Below are 22,959 nucleotides of genomic sequence, written 5' to 3'. Positions count from 1 at the left end.
TGGAAAGAAACTGAAAATCAGGGCAGTTTATGCATCAGCAGTATAACATGGACAAACTGCATGCAACTCAGTATTCTGGCCCAGTTATAATTTCTGCATGGTCTTCAAGAGCAACCACATGCAGTAATTCAGCCAAAAACTATGAGTGACTATAACCCAGACCTTTCAATCCAAGATTGGGTACAATTGATGTAGCAAATGAATCTGCACCAAAGGTTCCCGTAGTCATAGCTGCCACCTGTTCCTCAAACAGGAGTTGTGAGTTCAAGAGGGGCCCCAAATTGCATATCAGCGCTCTCTAAGGGAATGCAGCTCTGGCAAGAATAAAATATAATAGCTCATCAGAACTAGGAGGACCAGAGACCCAGAGCAATTATATTTTGCTTGGATTGAGTTGAAACTATTTTTTTCACATCCAAGGATTTATAGCCTCAGGCATTCGGCCAGTACTGGGATAGTGCCCCTTGATTGGCAGTATCAAAGAGATAGTTGGCAATCATTAGTGTAGTGATCATACTGCGTCCTGGACCATCAGATGGCATCTCACAGAAGATGTTAAGGAGGAAGGGCAAAAAATCCAAACATTAGGTATCCACACAGCAGGTGTCCAGGCCTCACCCCTCACCAACAGTTGTATCTGCTGCAGAGGAAGGAAGACAACCATTACAATGCAATGCTCCCCACACCCAGCCCAATAGCCTGTGAAGAAAAATATTGCGGTTGTTGGTATTGAAAACCAAAGAGAAAGCCAGGAAAGCCAGGATAGTTGCAGTACCTGTCTTTGATCCTTCACAGTTTAATCCATAAGTGTGGCCAACTGTCTCAGTTCTATAACCCAGCCTGAATACTGACTCCAAAACAACATCAGTACTTTCAGAATAGATTCATCAGGCAGCCTTAATAAATATAAAAAAGAAAGATTAATATTCTAAAAAGCTAGGTGACTGTGATAATTAACTTAGTTAACACCATGGGCTCCATCTCTGATACTGCGTTGGATGCCACAAGGTTCAGTTCTAGCCTCATACAGTCACACTTCTCCTCTTGATTAGATTAGGAGAAGAAATATTTACCAAGTTTGCTGATGGCAAATAATTGGTTAGAATATCTTGAAGACAAAATATACCAATAGTGATATAATATAAAAATACATTGAAAATAACAGAAAGAAATTTACCGTATTTTCCGGCATATAAGGTGACCCAGCCTATAAGATGACCCCCGACTTCGGTGCCGATTTCCATGCCTAGAAAGTCGTCTTATCCGCTGGAAACTACCATAATTTCCGGCATATAAGATTACTCGGCGTATAAGACGACCCCCGACTTCGGCACCAATTTCCACGCTTTGGAAAGTCGTCTTATACCCCAGAAAATACAGGTAATAGAGACAACGTTCATAATTTCACAAACAGACATAAAATGCAAGGTATAGAAGTTATCTGGTTTGGTATAGTAGTGGTAAAAAAATCATGAATTGATTTTAAAGCTACATACCCAGATATAAAGTTTCCAAACACATGAAGTATTAATTGTTTCATTTTGTTTTGCACTGAACAAACCACACCTCTAGAATGGGGTAAAGTCCTGGCCAGCGTGTTTTAAAGAATAATTCAGATAAGCTGAAACAGTTCAGAGGAGGGCACAGAGGCCGATCAAGAAATAGTTGAAAAAAGTTGAAAGAATTGGGTATGTTTAGTCTTAGGAAAATTGACGAGATTATAATCTTCAGTACCTGAGAAGGAAGGGGGGGTATATATTAAGGTATGTTTTCTGTCATTCTGCAGAACACAACATGGAATAATGGTTTTAAGTTAAGGAAGATGGATTTCTCTGGGTTGATATGTATTTTTTTTTTTTAGATCGTAGCTTAGTATCATTTTAGAAAATTCATCCGAAGAACTGCTTTTCTAGTTTTTCTTCATTTTTTTCTTCCCTTGTTGGGAAGATCTTACTTCTTGTTCAGGAAAGAAACTTGCATAAAGTAGTCAGGCCTGGTCTACCTTCTCATCCTTCTCTCCCTCTGGCAGCTTTAGCTCCTCAATCTGTCATCCATACCTAAGCTTTGTTTCTCCTCTACCACAATCTGGAGACCCCAATACAACGTCACAGAAAATATCAGTGAGCAGAGATTCCTGGAGGATAATGCTGTCAGAGCAAGAGTATTGCTCTGCCAACAATGACCACTGTTGCCAGGAGACCCACCAGGTCAGGTGGCCTGGCAGTTTTTTTTTCTTCAAGCTCTTCATCCAACTTACAAGTCTTTAGCACTTGATCAGCAGCATCCAGAACCCATATAAAGTGTTGTGCAAAACATTATTTGCAGAACTGCATGCAGTTGATAGATGGGAACTTGAGAACTCTGCTATAACCATTCTCCCATTTCTTTCTCTGCATGCACAGGCAAGGCAATGAACATTAATTGTATATTTAACCTATGACCATTAAGCCTCAAGATTCATACCCAAATTAGTATTTTCAAACTGGATGAAAATATGATGGAAACATGAAATGTAACAAATGTAACAATTTTCTTTTTAAAAATGCAACAGGTACAACTGATTTCTGCATCTAATTATTTAGGAAATGAAACATTTTAAGAAGGATAATCCCTTCCACAGTGAATTTCAAAAAAACTGTAAACATTTCCATCACATGCTATCATAATTTTGTTTAGCTATAATTTAACAAAATACTTTTTAAAATAATTACATGAAGGTAAGCAATTTCTGAAATACTCCTTGTGTTATCCTATTTTTTTTTTTTTTTTAATATTTTTTCCTCAGGTCCTCCCATGCCATCTTCTTCATCTAGTCAATCCGTTATTGAACATTTACATTCCCCTCCTCCATCTCCAAATCTCCATGACAACCAGAGATGGTTGCTAAGTACTAGTGCTATCCAGCCAGTTCAGGACTCTGACACTGATGAGGACTATACTGCCAGCTCTTACCTAGTACAGACCGGTCCTGTTTCAGTTTTTGCCTCAGGTCATGGTAAGAATAGGACATCTTGTCCATAGTTTTTCTATTGCATCTTGAAATAAAATACTCTGACAAAAGATTAATTGTTTTTACTTTATGTTTGAAAATGTATATGAAAATAATATAGATTTATTTTATTTATTAAACAGAAAAAAGTAGAAGAACTGAATTATGTTAACTTTTCCAATATTAAAATAAAAGAATCTAATTCAGATATAGTAGGAAAGTAATTATAACAGCAGAAGGTATTCTTAACTATAAAGATTTTTGGAACTCATACAGTCCAGTGTCTACTCAGAAGTAAACAGGCTTACATTAATTGGGTTTTATTCCCTGGGAAGTTTGTGTACAGTGACAGCCTTAGCTTCTCTTATAATTTAAAGTAGACCTTTTTAGAATTTTTGAGATCTAAGTTAGTTATGACTAATTAAAGTTCTTCTGCTTACATTAGGATTATTTTAGATACAGGTACATGCAACCTGGCTGAAAGGAACAAGTTTCTCTGCTCAATTCCCTCAAATTTTCTTTTTAGAGTCTTAGAAATCCCCCGCAAAGAACCAGTAGACTCTTGGGTAAAGGGGCATGGAAAAAGGAAAAGAGAGTTTTGTGAAATGAGTTACATATTTTTATCCTGAGAGTTGCTTAAGAATATCATTGGCAGATATACCTCCTTTTCTCACAGTACAGCTCACCTTATTGAATCTTCCATAATACTGTATACATTATTTTCAGAGTTTCCCTCCATGGCTCTTAAAGCAACATTACTTCAGACTTTCACCATTACACTTTAAATAAAGATAAATTTTTGAATGAGATTAAATATCGAGAATCATGGTCTATACATTACTAATTATATAATTGCATTATAATTGCAATATAATTGAGTCAAATTGAGAAATTGTTTTTCTTCAACTATCCTATGAAATTGAAATCTATACATCAAAGAATCCAGGCTTAGGAATGGTTTCCATACCGTGTGTTTAGAGGTAATCCGAAGTGTCATATTTGTTCCTTCACTGTGACTGCTACCCTTCCAGAATTGCCATTGGAACAAAGTGAGAGCCAGATAGTTTATGACAGGGAGTAGTTTAGACAAATTTAATAAATATATTCTTGCTTACATTCAATTTCAAACTGTTTTCTGCATTAAATTCTTTAAATGAACAAGTACTAGGTTAGCACTCCTGCTATATCATCAGATTGATTTATGTGGAGATGTACAGATTTATGTGAAAGTCTGGTCAAATTCAGAATTCCTTAGCAAGATAGAAGCATGTGCAGAAGTTTGAACTCTATTTCAGTCAGATATTATAGCATCTCTTTTAGCAGAAATAAATATTTTCACATATTCTCCTGCTGTCTTATTTATAAATTTATTACTAGTGCTTTTTTAGTTTCCTAAAAATCTTCGGTACTTGCTTTTGGGATTTTTTCCCCTACTGATCCTTATAGAATTCTATATAATTCTGCTATAGTATTTCTAAAATATTCTTAGGTATTGCATGTTAAGATTTTTTCTCATAGAAGTCTGGGTGCTGAAGGTAATTCCAAACCTCTTAGTTTTTTCTAACTACCGTAAATGCCGGCGTACAAGGAGACCCGGCGTATAAGACGACCCCCGTCTTTATAGCCAGGCCGCATTCCTAGAACGTCGTCTTATACGCCGGAAACTACCAGTATTTCCGACGTATAAGATGTCTCGGTGTATAAAACGACCCCCGTCTTTGGCGCCGATTTCAGCGCTCGCGGAAGTCACCTTATATGCCGGCATTTACGGTACTTAATTATTGATGTGGATCTGAATATTTCAAATTGTTGTCTTGCTGAATATCAAAACTTTTTCAACCTCAATTTCTTCACTGTCTCTGGCATATTAGATTTCTTTCCAAGGAAAATTTCAGTGCTAGAACTTTTCCAAACCAGTCTGACCTGCAATACAGAAGCCACAAATCATTCCAACCAACTTGACACAGGAATACTCCTCACATCCATAGGCCAGCATTGTTTTTACAAGAATTATTTGAATGAAAATTATTAGAAGCCTTTTCTTCAAAAATCCTCTGAAGTATGTAAAATAAAGTTTTGTCAAGCCTAAAATGTTTTGAAACAAAGAATTTGTATTGATAAAAAATATAGAACTGCTTTGTCACAGCCCTATGCATTTGGAGGAAAAAGAATGTAGTATTTTTTAGAAAAAAATACCTTGTTCTCCAGCATGGTGGATGGAGAATCTACGAGTGAGTTGTCTTAATCCTCCTAATCAAATTAGACTAAATCTGGAAAGTTGCCACACCTCCTGCTGGGCTAGAGTACCCCAGTTTATGACTTAGTCTCTTGCTTAGCAGATGCGTAAATTATGCTCCTTTCCAGATTTAGCTACAGGCTGTATTCTTTCCACTCGTGGATTTTCCTCCTTCATTACCTTAATTAGGGAAAAAAATGGACTTAATTTGGCTCACTTTCCTTCTAAAATTGAACTTGCAATTTCACCTTACGCTGAGAGGAATTTCTGTCAGCCTTCAGGGTTGCCCTGCAGGCTGCAGTCTCCTGCTCTCCAGGAGAGGCTTCGCTCCACATGAGTCCTTCCGAAGACTCGAAATTGCTCCAGCTGTTCAGTCCTTGGGGCTTCTCACTGGAGCCATAACAGCGATTTCGGAGTTCCTCAGCGTTTTCCCTCGCCGTCAGATGATCCTTCTCAGAATCGTCTGCCTCTCTCTTACACCGACTGCCTGATTCGGCAGATTACAGCAGCACCGAATTCTGCCCCTCAAGCCCTTGGACGGACGGTCCTTTCAGCCTCTAATCTATTAAGGCTGTGACTGGAGGCAGTGTTTCTGCCGGGGCTCTGGATAGCATAGTCGGAGGCTGTTATTTTGAGCGCGAAAACAGCACAGCAGCCATTTTGGGCGTGGCACAATCAGCCTGAGCTACATTGAGCCTCTAGTTAAGACTTGCTTGAAGGGGGCCAGAATTGGTGCGCATATCATGCGGCTGCCATTTTGAGCACAGCGCTAAGGGCTGCATTCGAATTTCCAGCCTGTAGGCTTCAGTCAGTTGGGGCCTTTACTACCTTTTGCCATCTTGCCGGCTGTTGCGTTTTCAATTTGGGGAGGGCAATGTCACCCCTGTAGGGTCTTATTGCCTGGTCTCACACCCCATCCCCCCCACTTTAAGCAGTCAGGCCTGCACATGCAGGGAGTTACCCCTGCGGGGGACCGAGTCAGACAGTCATCTGTAGAGCGTGCTGGCACTGTCCCGCCACGATTGGCCTCACTGGCAATAGCTGAGTCTTTGTCAGCCATTTATTAGAATATTGGTCGGAGCTGCCTGGTCCAGGATTGGACACATGATTTTCCCTAATTTTTTCTGCTCCACATTGCAGGATTCCTCCCAACTTATCACCGGGATATCCCATTGAAATGGCGGATGATTTGGTTCCTCAGTCTGCATAGGGCGTTCCAGACTCCCTCGCCAGAAAGAAACACAAGTCTTCCACAATGGAAGCGGCGGGGAGGCTTAAGGCCAAGGCCAGGGCTCAGTCCAGTAGGAAGCCCTCGAAAGCAGCTGAGAAAGAGGCCAGTAGATGTCATCAGGTCTTGGAGAACGAGTTTTCCAAGGCACGGAAATTGACTCCAGGTGAGACAGACATTAACACTCCTGGTCCACCTGTGACGTCACTGTTCGAGCCACAGCCCGTTCCCTTTAATCTAGCTCCATGGGCTTGGTCTCTTCAAAGGGAAACTGTACAGATGGAACCCACTTTCCCTACCCAGGGTTTAGAACCGCAGAGGGTTTCCCCTCCAGTCATGGTACCATCAGGGACGGAGGCCACCTTTATACCCACCGCAGCGGGGCTTCGTCCTATTGAGACACAGGTAGCGTCGCCTGATCAATTTCAGGCAATGATGGCTCAGGCTTTCGCCCAGGTCATGGCCTCTTCCGTTTACCAGTGGCCCCAACAGGAACCTGCAGTTTCACTAAGGACATTCCCTCAGACAGAGGCCCCTGCATTTCCTCATTTGGCTTCTTCAAACAGATCCTCTCATGACGAGGAATCAGACTCTGAGGACCTGTTTTGAAACAAAGAATTTGTATTGATAAAAAATATAGAACAGCTTTGTCACAGCCCTATAAGATGCATTTGGAGGAAAAAGAATGTAGTATTTTTTAGAAAAAAAATACATTAACTGTTAAACAGTTTTAATAAGGTGGGATTCTGTGGCATAGGAAATATTGTGCAGATGAAAGGAAAATAGATTTGACTAAATATCAACATATCCCAAGATCTTTTCTAATATCACTTTACTTAATAACTAATAAAAATGCTGTGACTTCTACTCTGTGGAGCTGGACATGGGAGGCTTTCTCAGAAGGTTATGCATTGTCTTACACAATGAGATTTTATTTTATATTGTTGAACTCCCTCAGCAAAAAAAGCTTCCTGATCCTCTTGCTCCTTTGGATTATCTGCTCCACTTGTCTTTCTTTTGTTCGGTTGCCTCTGACTCTAACCTGCCAGTTTGTGAAAAATGTCCATCATGCTTGAGATCTCATAAGTTCATTTTTGTGTGCATCCAATATAATATCTAGACACCATGTCTTTTTTATCCTATCTTCAGTGAAGCTTGCTTGGAATTATGTGTCCATTTAAGGTTTAGCTTAATTATTAGTGCTTCCATTGAATGGTGTACAGGTAGTCCTCAACTTACAACCACAATTGAGCCCAAAATTTATGTTGCTAAGTGAGAAATTTGTTAAGTGAATTTTGCCCCATTTTATGACTTTTCTTGCCATATTTGTTAAGTGAATCGCTGCAATTGTTAAATTAGTAACATGGTTATTAAGTGAATCTGGTTTCCCCATTGACTTTGCTGGTCAGAAGATTGCAAAAGGTGATCACATGACCTCGGTACACTGTCATAAATATGAACCAGTTACCAAGCATCCAAATATAAATCACATGACTGTGGGGATGCTGCGATGGTCATAAGTGTGAAAAATTGTCATAAGTCACTTTTTCAACGCTGTTGTAATTTAGAATGGTCATTAAGCGAACTGTTGTAAGTTGAGGACTACCTGTAATTTTGCGTCATCTATCATATTATGATTTATTATTATTGTAAATAAAGGTATTCTCAACAATTTTCTCTGGAATCATAAATTCAAAGGCATCAATTTTTCTTCATTAAGAGTACCTGATGATCCAACTTCCACAGTTATTGTTTACAATTGGAGAAACCATAGCCTTGACAGTATCTATGTTTTTCAATGTGTGGTGCTTGTGCAGTTACATCAACTGTCATTAGAATCCTCTTTCACCATTGTTTGACCTCAGTTCCTCTGATTATTTATCCTGATGCTAATAAAAGCTTTAAAGCCAGCCACCATTTGGACAATTATTGGAAAGAATAAAATATAAGAAAAAAAGAAACATAGGATCCCATTGATAAACAAATGACAATGTTCCAAGTGCTACGTGTCTTTAGGGGTACTACATAAATACATTGTTGCTAGTATATTTTGTCAATTTCCATTCTATTTTTTTTAATTACTAGCATTAAGCTTGGTAAAATCATACCCTTATTTTAAGCTACCTAATTTAAAAGCAATTAATTTGCAATCCTGTGCAAATTTACCAGTAGTACACATGCACAGTATTGTTCCATCAATATTCAGATGTAAAAATAGAAATAATATGCACAAGACCTGTCATTAATATGAGATAACTTATACTACACGTTAGAGATTCATTCCTATTGCCTTGATACTAGAGTAAATACTTCGCATGTTACAGTTTATCTAATTCATGTGATTTATTTTTTTTTATGATTAGGAGATCTGTTTTGACTTCTAGTTACCACAAACACATACCTATGCAATTTTATTGGCTACAGAATTAATGTGCTTTCCTTCAGTTTTTTCCACCCCCTTTCTTATATAGATTACAAATATGACATTCTTTAGAAGTTTGTCATGCAAATACCAACTGGCCCCACATTGATAATTTTCAAACCCATGTAAGCTCAACCAAGTGCTGTTACCCACTGAGAATGTTTTAAATTTTCTTCAGCCACGTCAACATGAAAAACTGAAAAAGATTGAAATATTTATTCAGATATTAGGAAGTACATTTGTTTGTAAAGTTTGTAGTTTCATTGGCTGTAACCAAATGCTATGACTTTGGAAGAAAGATGAAGCTGAACTTAATGCAAGAAAGAAAAACAGGAATCGTGCCATGTTAATCCAGTAGATTGAATTTGGGACTATATTGGGAGTGTTTTCCTTAAAATAAGTATAGGGGGGAGAAAGCAATATGTTGCAGGATCTGCTATGGATCCCCCAGATAAGGAGAAGATATGGATCCTTTCCAAAAGCAAATTGCAGTTATTTCAAAGAGGAATGAAGAATGAGTAGTGAGATCTTTAATTACTTAGGCATCAGTTGGAAGACAAATTCTAAGCATAGTCCTTCTAGAAGATTCTGAACCTGTGCTTTTGACAATTGTGGAAGACTTAGTTAACAATGTGGAAGTTATAGGTTAAATTATAAAATTCCAATTTGGGGGATTCCCGGACACGTGATAGAGGGGCTATCTAGGGGAGTGAATTTGGATAGGATTTCTTATAAGGAATTACTTAGTTTGGTAGGGAAGGATTGGCAATTAAAATCTTTAGCTGAGTTGAAGCAAGAAAATATTGTACACTCTTGGTTTCAATATAATCAATTGTTAGGTGAAGTTTAGATCAAAAGGTTGGTATTACTTTAGAGGATGCGAATTTGGTAAAACAGATTAAAGATCAAACTCGAGCCCATATAAAGAGAATTTATAATGTCTTAATAGAATTGGATTCTGAAATGGAGTTAGTTAAAGATTGTATGGTAAAATGGGCACAAAATATTCAAGAGCCGGTTCTATTGGACACATGGGAGATAATTTGGGTTAGAAATGTAAAATTTACTCAAGTCCAAAATTTGAGAGAAAATTTTTATAAAATGTTTTATAGGTGGCATTTGGATCCCCAAAAGTTGTCTTGTATGTATCCTAACTTGCAGCCCAAATGTTGGAAATGTGGTAGTTTGGATGCAACTTACTTTCATATTTGGTGGACTTGTAGAAATATAAAAGCTTTTTGGATTAAAATTTGGTGGAACATTCAAAATATTTTTAAAAGAAAGATAAAAGTTTACTCCTCAACTATTTTTGTTGGGTATTATTGTAGATTTTGATGTTAAGGAAACTAATTTGATGTTGAATTTAATAACAGCAGCAAGGCTGTTGGTAGGGCAATATTGGAAGAAGGATTCCTTGCTGATTATAGAAGAATGGACGCTTAAAGTGTCAAATTTAACAGAAATGGCTAAGATTTCTGCTTATTTGAAGGATCATTCACAAGAAAGATACATTTCGGTTTGGAGAAGATGGATAGATTATATTCAGAATAAATATGGAACTAAGAAGTTCCATTTATTTTATGATTAAATTTTAGAATATTATTATTGTTATTATTATTAATAGTTTAGTATAGTGGAATTTTTATTATATTGTATTGTTTATGAATTAGGATTTTAATTTATTTATATGATTAAGTTTATTTGCAAATTGTTTATTCTGTATTAAAAGGGAATTAAAGCGCATTATATTTGTTTATCTATGTAGTTGGCTAATGTTAGTTAGATTATGATTATTATATTTGCTACCCTGTATTCAGCTCTGGGAAGTGGGGGGAGGGGGTGGGTTTGGGGTATATTTTGTAATTTTTGTAAAAACTTTTTAATAAAAAAAATAATGTGGAAGTGACCATTTAATCTTGACTTCTTGAATGTAAGAAAGAGTATAATCAAACGTGGCATTTGTCTTCAAGAAAACAGATTTTAATAAAGTAATAACAAGAGCAAAGATTTCATGCAAGGAAAGCTAATGGAACTCAAAATCAATAAGAATTCCTGGAAATTGAGCTCCTAAGATAACAATCTCAGAAAAATCCAATGATGAAAGCAAAAAGATAAATTGATTGCAAAAATACTGTGTAGCAGTTTGAACAATTGAAGATGTGAATAGGTAGAAAGAGGCATGGTCACCAGTGAAACATATATATAGTTCAGAACTGTAGAGATAATGTCAGAAAAAACTGAAGTTCAGAATGAGGTATTTATAAGATGAATATTAAGAATGAAAAAAACTATACTCAAGATAAAAGGAAACAAAACCAGTATACTAGTTTTCCTCACAATTGTTAGAATGTTAACAAATAAAAGGCAGAACTATTCAACTTCTGTTTATCCTCAATTTTCTCCAATTAGGAGATATACAGCTATAAAAAGAGGATTGAAACATGAGATTGATAGAGCATCTTTTTTACTTCCAGATAAACTTTCTGAAAAATATAATTACATCTTATGATATTAGTTGATGGACTGGCCCAAACTGTACTGTAATGGACAGAAGAGATAGAGATAGCCTTGAAGAACAGAAGGATGAGTCACAACCAAGACAATAGTCAGATAAAAAATTGTGAATCTAAGATACAAATGTAATTGGAGAAGGTGTCTCAGACGGAACCTTTTATAGATCCCACGAAGATAAAAAGAAGAAAAGTAGTAAGCCTATTCAAATTTGCAGTATTCTCTTACTATGACTTATAATAAAAGTAGTGTTAGCATTCATAACTTCAATTTCCTAGTCTGACCTGTATAATATTTAAGAAATCATGGGTGATGGGTAAGATATCTGGAAGAGAAAAATATTTGTATTTTCCAAAAAGGAAAAAAGGAGAATCTGAGGAATTACAGTCCAATCACAAATCCAGGCACCTTTTATTAGACTTCATTTTCATTCTCAAAAACTTCAAGTTCTCAGAACAGTAACAAAGTTGATAGAACTTTCATGTTGAAAGTTGTTTGTTTGTAGCATCTGATTCTGTTATTGAATCTAGTGCCTACAATTCATTAAAGCTGATGGTTGGGGGATGGGGTTAGATTCATGCAGTTGTCCTCTTGTTGGTGTCATGCAGTCTTAGAAAAAGATGCATTATGTTACCTAAATTATGTGCACAAGATACCTTCACCTTCCTAACCTAATTATTGTTGAGTAGAGTATAGCAAGATTATGAGAAGGTATATTTTAAAACTCCTGTAGTTTAATGAATTTCTGAAGGCTGCAATGTATGCTGTGATGTGTAAATCACCAGAAGAAGATTTTGAAAGAGCTGGAATACAGTTGAAATGACTTAATCATGCCAAAAGAACAAGTTGAATTTGGTTCCATTTTGGCTTTTTGGGGGAGAGGAGCTACTTTAGTGTATAATAGCACTGCTGCACTATAAGACCAGGTTTTAATTCTACCTAGATTGATTCAAGCAATAATTCATGGAATTGATCCAGCAGCTGGAAAAAATAAACGTTTTAATGACTACATCACACCCATCTTTGTTTCATTGATTGATGTTCTGACCATGCCATGGTTCAGATCAGTAAACCAAGGAATGCTTTGAAAATGGGCGTGGTTAACAAGTATTTATATAAAAGCAGCCAGTGTTTGGTTGCCTAGGTAACAAAGGAAAAGATAGAGAATTTTGTGTTCACAATATACTATTCTGTCTGTATCCTTGTAATCTTGAGTCCTGACAAATTATTTTGTGGTCTATTTCAAAGCAAGCAAACTGCAGAAATAGTAGCAGAAATTTGGAATTATATTATTTCTTGTGATTGCTCCTATTAAATATAGTGCAATTCATTTCTGAATAAATAGGAAATACGATGTAGATTGTAGCCTTCAGTATATTCTCTTTCAGTGAATGAAAAAAAAAATGGTATTCCGAGGGTTAGTGAACTATGTCAATTACTAGTTAATCACAAAGGGAAGTATGTGGTCTGCTGAATATTTGCAGGAAATGTTTGCTTGTTAATTGAGTACATGTAAAGTACACTTCATTTACACACATCAAAGAAAGTTTATATGGTGTATGTGGAGGCATAGATCAATCATTTTTTATTCCCACTTGGGAATTATTAGTAAGTAAATAGGAGGACATATGATTTCATCTCAGAATTTCTTCTCTGTTGGAAAAAATATTTTATCCTAATTTGTTTGAAAGCAGGGTTGATAATAAGACACAATCACACATGATGTTATTGGATAAAAGATGCAATTATGTAATGATGTGTGATATCTGATGGAAATACATAAGTTGTATTATTTGTGGGATGACATCATGATGATATATTTTCCTTTTCTCCAGCAGGATGGCTGTAGAGTCCAATGGTTGGGTTCTATGACAGCCTTCCTGCCCGGCAGACTGGGTAAAAACTTTGGCCACACCCTTCCCTTGGGCGTGACCCCAGTTTTGACTCAGTCTCGAAGCCTGTTAGCAGCTAGCAAATTAGCTCCTGACAAAGATTGACAATTAGACCTAAAACCCTCTGCTAAATTTACAATTCAATTAGAAAACTCACAGGGAGGCTTTTTTCCTTTCAGCCTTTGCTCGAGGCTCCGAGCAGCCGACAGATCGCTGTTCCCACAGGCGTCGCGTGAGGAGGTGGTGAGAGTATCGTTAAAAAAAAAAAATTGCCGAGAGAGCCTGCGAGAGGCAGTGGAGATACAGGGAGCGTCGGCTGCCCTTATCTCCCGGACCACCTGGGGCGCGCGAAATCGGAACCAGGGCCAGTCAGAACAGCGGCGTTCAAGGTTTTTGGAGGTTTGCCAGCACGGCAACTCGCCCAGTCCTTAACGGCCCGCTTTAATTTAACCCTTGTTTCACCGGATTATCTGGGAAAGCGCGGCCCGTTTCGGGGGGATCGTTAAGGCACCAGTACCTAGCTTCTCCCCCCCCCCAAAAAAAACCTCCTCAGCCAACGGAGTGACCGTTGGAGACAAATCCGCCATTTTGAGACTCGTGGTTCTCTTTGGCAGTTATTAGGAGGGCGTGGCCTTCACCCAGACGCCATTTTGAGTGCACCTCCTTTAGCCTCCATTTTGGGTGTATTCTTATAGCCTCCATTAAGGGCTCATATACTTGAAGGTTTTCCACAGGAGTGTGGGATAGAGAGGCAGAGGGAAAGGTAGAAGGACAATTATAAGCACACCCGGTGGACTGTCTTTACAGCCACAGATTGGGGAATTCATACTCACAGCACTAGCAAACCTTTGGCCTTATATCAGTGCCATTGCAATCAACCCTGGTGAAGGAAGGGGAGAAAAGTTTGAACTGTTCCACTGTTCTTCAAGTGATCTTTAGTCACCGGCCCACAGGATCCTTCCTTGCAGAGGGACCTGTCTGTCCGGCCATTGTTTCTTCTGGGCAGAATAGACCTTCTAGGTCTTAATTATCTGCAACCGATCTGCGTACTATTCATTCTCCACCCCAGGTATTGCCTACTCGGGATACCTGGCCACAATGGCAGACAATGTCTCGTATTCAGCTACGCAGGGCCCCCAATTGCCCCCCCACAACAACAAAAATGCAGATCCTCAGAATCTGAGGTGGGGGGGGGAAGAAGAAGGCTAAAACAAAGCACCTGACTCAAAGGGGCCCATCCAAAACAGCTGAGCGAGAGGCCTGGAGGAGACATTTGGCTTTAGAAAGACAATTTGCCAGGGCCCAGAAAACCAGTTCCAATGGGGCAAGCATGGTTCCCCCTGCCCCATTGGTGGCCCCTATTACAGAACCTACCCCCCAGGAGGTTCTCAGAACTTGGTCTCCTCTGGGGGAAACCGAACAGTTGGACTCCTCCCACTCCTCTTCACCTGACTCGTCACCAGACCATACTCCCACTGTGGCTGCGTCCACGGACAGAGCTCAGGAGGACATATGGTCTGCACAATTTCAGGTATTCATGCAGGATGCCTTTTCCCAGTTCATGGCTTCTAAGGGCCAAGTAGCCTTTCAGCCATCCCTTAAGGGATGAAGCAAGGCTCCGGCTACAAAGATTTCTGAGACTTCCTCTCAAATTGGAGAGGGAGATTTACTAGACCTAGACATGTCTGATATGCCCCTCTCGGAGGATGAGAGCACCGCTCCTGAGCAGGCAACGAGCTCTGGCCTCTTTGATCCAGCTCTTCTAAAATCACTTCTGATAAAGGCAGTCTCTACGGTCAATTTGACCTCAGTTCAGGAGGAAAATCCTTCTACTAGCAAAGAGGCAAACCCTCTCTTTGCCAAGAAAGTTCCACAGGACAAGTACATTCCTTGTCCTGAGGTTTTCCGCACCACGGTAGAGGAGCAATGGGGTTCCCTAGCAACACCACCAGCACCAGCAGCGTGGAGAGGAAACTATTCAATGTTTCTCCTTCCTTTTCGGGCATGTTAGATGTCCCTGCAATAGACAGTCCCTTGATCTCATTATTCTCTACTTCTGCGATTCCAGGGGACATGGTGGAGGCCTTGAAACCAGAGGAAAAGAAATTTGAGCACTCCCTCCGTCGTTCCCACATGGCCGCAGCCTGGGCGGCCAAGGCGGCAACATCATCATCATTCTTCGCCAGGGCGTGTATAATGTGGCTGTGCAAGCTACAAACCACTGTACCTCCAGATCAGGTCAGAGCTCACCAAACTTTGGCCAAGATACTGGCGGCATCACAATTTATGGCGGACGCCTCACTTCACGCAACCAAGTATGCAGCAAGATCGATTGCGGCCACAGTAGCCTCTCGCAGATTACTGTGGCTCAAGAATTGGAAGACAGATCTGAAGGCCAAGTGGCGTCTTTCGACGTCCAAGTACAGTGGGTCATTTCTGTTTGGATCCATTCTGGATCCACATGTAAGCGAGAGTAGGGACAAAAGGAAAATTCTAGTCCATCCATCAAAGAAATTAGACAGGAGAGGCAGTCAGGAATTCCGGAGGCAGAGTTTCCGCTCGGGCAACGCCTGGGACTGGGCACAGCCCTTTCGATCAGGGCAATCCTGGGATTGGTCTAGAGGCTCACGATCCTTCTATTCAAGACAGGATCGTTCCCAGGATCGCCCAAACGGGAGCCAGAGGCCAGTTTCAGTCCAGGCGGCCCTTTAGAGGATCGGGAGGCCGACCCTTTAAACGCGCCAAGTGACACCAGACAGGACACTCCCATAGGAGGTCGGTTAGGGAATTTCATCGAGGTCTGGGAGCAGACCACTACCAACGCCTGGGTCTTGGAGACAATCAGGCATGGCCTGACCTTAGACTTTTGTTCTCCCCCACCAAACTGATTCATCAGATGTCCCATCTCCAAAAAGGTACACAAGGCAAGGCTGATAACCTTGGCCATAGCACACCTCTTGTCAATTCAGGCCATAGAAGGGGTACCAAAGGAAGAGGAAGGAAGAGGATTTTATTCCATCCTCTTTGTGATACCGAAGCCATCAGGAGGGTGGAGAGCAATATTGGACCTAAAGGGCCTGAATTATTACATAACTTACAGGAGGTTCAAAATGCAGTCCCTGAAATCCATCCTAACCAGTGTCAAGAAGGGCGACCTCCTGTCCTCAATAGATCTCACGGAGGCGTACCTGCATATTCCCATACACCCCAAATACCGAAAATTTCTCAGATTTACCTACGCACACCGGCATTATCAATACAGGGCACTACCCTTCGGTCTATCCTCAGCCCCAAGGGTATTTACCAAAATCCTAGCAGTAATAGCAGCCCACCTCAGGCTGATGCCGGTGCATGTACAGTTTTATCTGGACGACATATTGATTCAATCCAGCTCACAGGAGCAAGCAAAATTAGACCTCCAGACCACAATCCGCGTTCTACAAGAACACGGATTCTCAGTCAATGTAGAGAAGAGCCATCTCACTCCCTCAAGGAAGCTACAGCATCTGGGAGCGGTGATAGACTCATCCCAGTGCAGGGTATATCTTTCCCAGGAGCGTCGAAGCAGCATCTACAAGCTGGCTTATCAAATTCAGAAAGACAAGAGAGTACCTATGATACAACTCTCGAAGCTCCTGGGAAAGATGATATCTTGCATGGGCATTGTCCCATGGGCAAGACTCCACTCAAGGGAGTTGCAGAGGTTCCTCCTCCCCTATCAGAGGAGGAGCCTCAGTACCTCCAGCAGGAGGGTCTTGGTACCAGAACATGTACTGAAATCATTGAATTGGTGGATATCCCCAATGATGCTCAAAGGGAGTATATTCAGGGAGCCGAACCGGATCACGCTCACAACAGACGCGAGCCTATTCGGATGGGGAGCACATCTGGGAACTCAGATAGCGCAGGGCCAGTGGAATCAGGAGGACCTCACTCACAACATCAATTGGCTGGAGCTTCGGGCCATTCACCTGGCTCTACGTCAATTCTCCCACATAGTAACGAGAAGACATGTTCTCGTTCTAACAGACAACGTAGCAGCCAAGGCCCATTTCAACAAGGAGGGAGGAACACGATCCTCAGAACTAATGCAGGAGGCATCTGGTTCGGTGGGCAGAAGCAAATGTGAGTTCCATCAGAGCGGAACACATCTCAGGGGAGACAAATACCCAGGCAGACTCCCTGGGCAGAGCCAAGGTGGATCAGTCAGAATGGCGCCTGGATCCGGCTCTGTTCGAGGAGATCTCACGGAGGTTCGGACAATCGCATCTGGACCTATTTGCCACTCCCAAGAACACTCAACTCCCCAGGTTCTTCTCCAGATTCCCGACTCCGGGATCGGAGGGAACGGACGCTCTCAGGTGTCGGTGGCCGGCGCAACTTCTGTACGCCTTTCCACCGCTGCCATTAATACCGGCAACCATACGCAAGTTGATCCTGGAAGGCGCAGAAGTAATCTTGATTGCTCCACATTGTCCACGGCGCCCGTGGTTTGCCGACCTCGTGTATCTTTCAATATCACCCCCGTGGAGGATTCCCCCGGACCGAGTAATACTCAGTCAGGGCAAACTTTTACATCCAGATCCTCAGTGGCTACAACTAGCTGTTTGGCATTTGAGCGGCAAAGTTTAGCCAAACAATCCTATTCCTCAGGGGTGATATCGATCATACAAGCATCAAGACGACCTTCGACAAACAGGATCTACGATGCTACATGGAAAGGTTTTTGCAGGTGGTGCGTCCTACTTCACCTAGATCCAACCTCAGTATCTATTCCCAATATTCTAGATTACCTATTGGAAGGACTTAATAAGGTCCTGTCAGTCAACATTATTCGTAGACAGGTATCGGCCCTCTCAACTGTACTTTCCTGGGACAACTTAACCTCTCTGGCGCAACATCCAGCGATTAGCGCCTTTTTGAAGGGTGCAGCCAATACTAAACCTCCTGTTATACACAGGTACCCATCATGGAATTTGCCCAAAGTTCTTCAAGCTTTGACATCAGCACCCTTTGAGCCTCTTGACTCATGTTCTCTGTATCACCTATCGTTAAAAGTAGCCTTTCTAGTGGCTATTACTTCAGCGAAAAGAATCTCGGAACTAGCAGCACTGTCAATGAGGAAGGATCTCTGCACCTTCTTCAAAGACAAGGTCGTTCTTAGACCAGACCCTGCATTCATTCCAAAGGTAAACAGCATCTTCCACAGATCTCAGGAACTTATTCTTCCTGATTTCTGCCCAAAACCCTGACATAGACTAGAACAGAGATGGCCCATTCAACACGCAGCTCAGCCACATCGGCTGCGTGTTCCACACAAGCATCGATGGAAGAGATTTGCAAGGCCGCAACTTGGTCTTCTCCCTCCGTATTCATTAGGCATTACCGTTTAGACTCCTTTGCAGCAGCGGATGCTGTCTTTGGTAGAAGAGTGCTACAGCAAGTTGTATCTGCTCAGGATTCGGTGGCCTAGACACTCCCTCCCAGGGGGACATGAGGGCTTTGGTATGTCCCAACCATTGGACTCTACCGCCATCCTGCTGGAGAAGGGGCGTTGTCTTACCTGAACGCCTTTTCTCGCAGGATGATGTAGAGTCCAAGCCCACCCAGGTATTAGATCTAGGCAGGTATTGGACAAAGAGCTACCGTATCGAATCCAACAAACAATTCTCGCCTAAGTCAAAACTGGGGTCACACCCAAAGGAAGGGTGTGGCCAAAGTTTTTACCCAGTCTGCCGGGCAGGAAGGCTGTCATAGAACCCAACCATTGGACTCTACATCATCCTGCTGAGAAAAGGCGTTCAGGTAAGACAATGCCCCTTTTGCTTCTCTTAGATATAAGAGACATAAGCAAATAATTTTGGATGAAGTATAAAATAGTCTAGATTAGATAATTTCATAATATTATACAAGGAAGCAAAAGAAGCTAACAGAAGTAAATGGTTCTGAATTCACAAAAGGTAAAGGAAATTGAAAAAATTCAGAACAAAAGAATTTGTAATAGCCTTTTAAATGAGCTTCAACCTTAGTGAAATAGCTGTTCTTTGGCAGTTTTAGAGTAATACTACTGTTTGGTAAATTTCAGAGATGGCTGGAAGGGAAAGCATGAATACATTTGTATATCTTCAATATGTGAATTTTATTTATTTTCCAGCACTGGAGATGGAGAATCCACCAATGGGTTTAGACTGTATTCCTACCCAATCAGATCAAGTCAGCCAAAGTAGCCATGCCCGTCCTGGACCATAGAGATCCCAGTCTTGACTTGATCTTGCCCAGGACAGATGTGCAAGGTTGGCTCTTAGGCAGGTATAGTCTCTATTGGTGGATTTTACAGTTCCCCAGTTATTGAGCTGTGCTGTATTCAGCACAGAATTTGGATTAATATTTAAAAATTGGCTTTCCATTCAGGAACATTCTAAATTTTCCCAATTTAAAAGATTTCTGATTGGAGGGGGGGAAGTCAGAAAATGAGTGTCTAAGAAAGGGGCTCCTTCCTTTGTCCTCTTATTTTTTCTTCTTCCCACCCTGGTGAATAATCCTTCTCCAAAGCCTCTCAATTCTTATGCCATCTGTGGACGAAAGACTGTTAGTCCCCACCTGATTCTGGCTCGGCCCCCTTGTTGCAGGAGCTTGTGGCTGCAGCTCCAGTGCCTCTTACAGGAGCAGGTGGGGGAGGTTTTTATTTTTGCGTCGAAAGGTTTTCCCTCAGAAATCCAAAATTTACAACGCTCTCGGAGCTGTAACTGCAGCTCCGATAGTTCTTAGCCACTCACCTGTTTTTTTGCCTTCAGCGATTTGGGAGCTGCAATCGTCATTTCCAGGCCACAGGCAAGCCTCGCGCCAAAAAGTAACCGCCGATCAGCTGTTAGGCAGCCGATCGGAGAGACGGAGAATACTCAGTTCTTGTTTTTTTCTGGCCATTGTGCACAGTTGGGGTGCAGATATCTTCCTCGGCACAGGGGAGCGCTCGGTCAGAGTCAGCGTCTCCCCGGGAGTCTCTCCAGTCACGGCAGGCCCCATTGCCTGTTTTCACGCACGGCCGCCATCTTGGGCCACGTGTGTGCAGAAGCCGGCCGATTTTGCTCCATCACGCAGAGAATTACGGGAGGAAGGGGATCCTTCCTCCTCATTGCAGACTTTCTTTCTTGTGGTGAAGGGGGATTTCTATAAGGGAGGGTGCACTAGGACAGGCAGTTTGGGGGGGAGCAACTCCTCACCTCCACCGTCGTTAATCAGGCCGCCCTTCTGGATGTGGCCGCCATTTTGTTTATCAGGTAGGCCCACCATTACACTGAGGCCTCACCTCCCTAGATGCCCCACCCTTTTGTAGGGCACAGTTAGTGATTTTATCTTCAATCTAACTGTGCCTTATTCAGGCACATTGGTCACGAATCTCATATCTATTCATCACTATTTGTATACCTTATTATCATTGGTCCTTTCGAACTTGGTATCTCCCGGCCTCACCTGCTTATACCTTAATCAACGTGGTTCTGAGTTTACCAAATTACCACAGGTTTTTTTCTGGATTACAGACGTACCTTGTAGTGCGTTTGTTCTTATCCATAACAGTCCCAACTGGATTCCAGGCGTTCCCTGTAGTGCACTTGTTCTTATCCATAACAGCCCCATCTGGATTCCAGGCGTACCCTGTAGTGCGTCTGTTCTTATCCATAATAGCTCCATATGGGTTCCAGGCATACCCTGTGGTGCGTCAGTTTTTATCCATAACAGCACCATCTGGGTTCCAGGCGTACCCTGTAGTGCGTCTGTTCTTATCCATAACAGCCCCATCTGGATTCCAGGCGTACCCTGTAGTGCATCTGTTCTTATCCATATCAGACCCATCTGGATTCCAGGCGTACCCTGTAGTGCATCTGTTCTTATCCACACAACAGCCTTAGCTGGATTCCAGGTGTACCCTCTCATGTGCCTGTGCTTATCCACCCAACAGTGTTTTACCTGGATTCCAGGCGTCCCCTATAGTACGCCTGTCCTTATCCATAGTATGATACTCTCTGATACCAGAGGTCCCCTATCATGCTCCTGTGTTATCTGAGTATGGAGGATTCAATACCCTCCACAAGGGCGTTTTGCTGTCTTCATTGGCTCAAATAAATCCAAATTCATTTAGTCTGAAGGACGCTGACAAGGCTGTGGCCAAGACCAAGGTCAAATCTAGCACCAAGACCTCCATGAGAGTTGAAAAACAGGCCAGCCGGAGACACCAAGATCTAGAAAAGGAATTTTCAGAGGCATGGATATTAGCCAAGTTAAATACCTCTCAGACTGAGGGATTGAACTTTGACTTACCCCTGACGTCCTCAATTCCCCCTGGGTATGGGGTCAACGGGGGAATCTTTACTTTCCCCTGCACAGTGTGTGGGGGTGAAATTCTCCCCATTTCCCAATCCACTACTGCACGCAGCTCATCATGGGACTCCCGAGGCTACCTTCACCCATTCTGCGGCAGGGCTTTGGACAACTGAGCCTGTTCCCCTTCCCACGGGGGACCGTCTAGCTTTGCTGATTGCACAAGCGTTAGACCGAGGCCGAGGACTGTAAGTGCGAACTCGCCTGTCGCAGGACGCATCAAGCAACTGCATGGGTTCTTAGCGCATCTTTCTTCACAAGATCCACCATTCACTGGTTGAGGCAGCTTCAGGCCCATATTCCAGCGGAGGATATCCGCATACACGATGGTGGCAGTCACTGAATAGGCCTCAGATACCACCATCCAAGCGCCAGATTTTCCTCTAGGTTTATGGTGTCCAGTGTCACTGGTCGCCGTATGCTGTGGTTGAAGGACTGGCATGCCGATGCCTAGTTTAAGTGGCATCTATCGGCAGTCCCATATCAGAGAGGTAAATTGTTTGGAGATGCGTTGAATCCTTATATCACTGAGAACAAGGATAAGCACAAGATCCTTAATCTCCTCCTTAAGAAATCGGACAATGGTCCAATTATTACCAGCGAAGGCAGTCTTTTTGCGCGGGGGGCTAGGTATAACTACTATCAACCAATCTGTTCCTTCCCGGCCAGGCAGGAAAGATAGGAGAGACAGCTTGACAGGTAGGCGGCCAGGCCTACATTGCAATTTCAGGACAAGCAATCTTTTCGCAGAACGACCGACCATTCTGCCGCCCCAGGTGACTTTACAGCTTTTCCTCCCATAGGGGGCAAGACTCTCTCTCTTTGCCCACCAGTGGGAGGCCATCACCACAGATGCATGGGTACTAAGCACCACACATCACGGCCTGATTCTGGAGTTCGTTTCCAACCCTCCAAATCAATTTCTATGTTGCCCCTACCCACAAAACCGAACAAAGAAAAGGCTACTGAACGAAGCCGTTCAATATCTACTAAACGTACAGGCCACAGAACCGATGCGGGCAGACCAGAGAGGTTGGGGGTTTTATTCCATCCTCTTTGTCTTTTCAAGGGCGTCAGGGAGATGGAGAGCCATTTTAGATCTCAAGGGTTTGAATTTCATCTTGCATACCACAAATTCAAGAGGCAAACGCTCTGTTCCATCTTGGGAAGCGTAAGGAGGTTCTGGCGGCTCCCTTAAGAATGGCACCAGTCAGGATCCAATGTTACCTGGGTGACATATTATTCCAGTCGTCGTCTACCCAGTCCGCCATGTCGGACATCGAACTGGTGGTAAAGCTACTCCAG

At 42.0% G+C, this 22,959-nt stretch overlaps 1 protein-coding gene across 14 annotated transcripts in view; it reads left to right on the top strand.

The window, feature by feature from the left end:
* Window positions 1-22,959, top strand: part of TENM3 (teneurin transmembrane protein 3) — a 565,275-nt gene that overhangs the window by 290,102 nt on the left and 252,214 nt on the right. For 12 of the 14 annotated variants that reach the window (XM_039336655.1, XM_039336657.1, XM_039336656.1 and 9 more), the window contains one exon: window positions 2,786-2,995. The exons of the other annotated variants lie outside the window; for them this stretch is intronic. In XM_039336655.1, the coding sequence (XP_039192589.1) occupies window positions 2,786-2,995 (210 nt within the window). The remainder of the gene's footprint in view (window positions 1-2,785; window positions 2,996-22,959) is intronic. 14 annotated transcript variants of the gene reach the window in all.

Source organism: Crotalus tigris, unplaced genomic scaffold (genome assembly GCF_016545835.1).
Source record: "Crotalus tigris isolate CLP2741 ecotype Arizona unplaced genomic scaffold, ASM1654583v1 scf7180000017666.379230911805:20528666, whole genome shotgun sequence".
NCBI classification, from domain to species: Eukaryota; Metazoa; Chordata; class Lepidosauria; order Squamata; family Viperidae; genus Crotalus; species Crotalus tigris.
The sequence above is the reverse complement of the archived record's forward strand: the minus strand, read 5'-3'. Positions and strand labels throughout refer to the sequence as shown.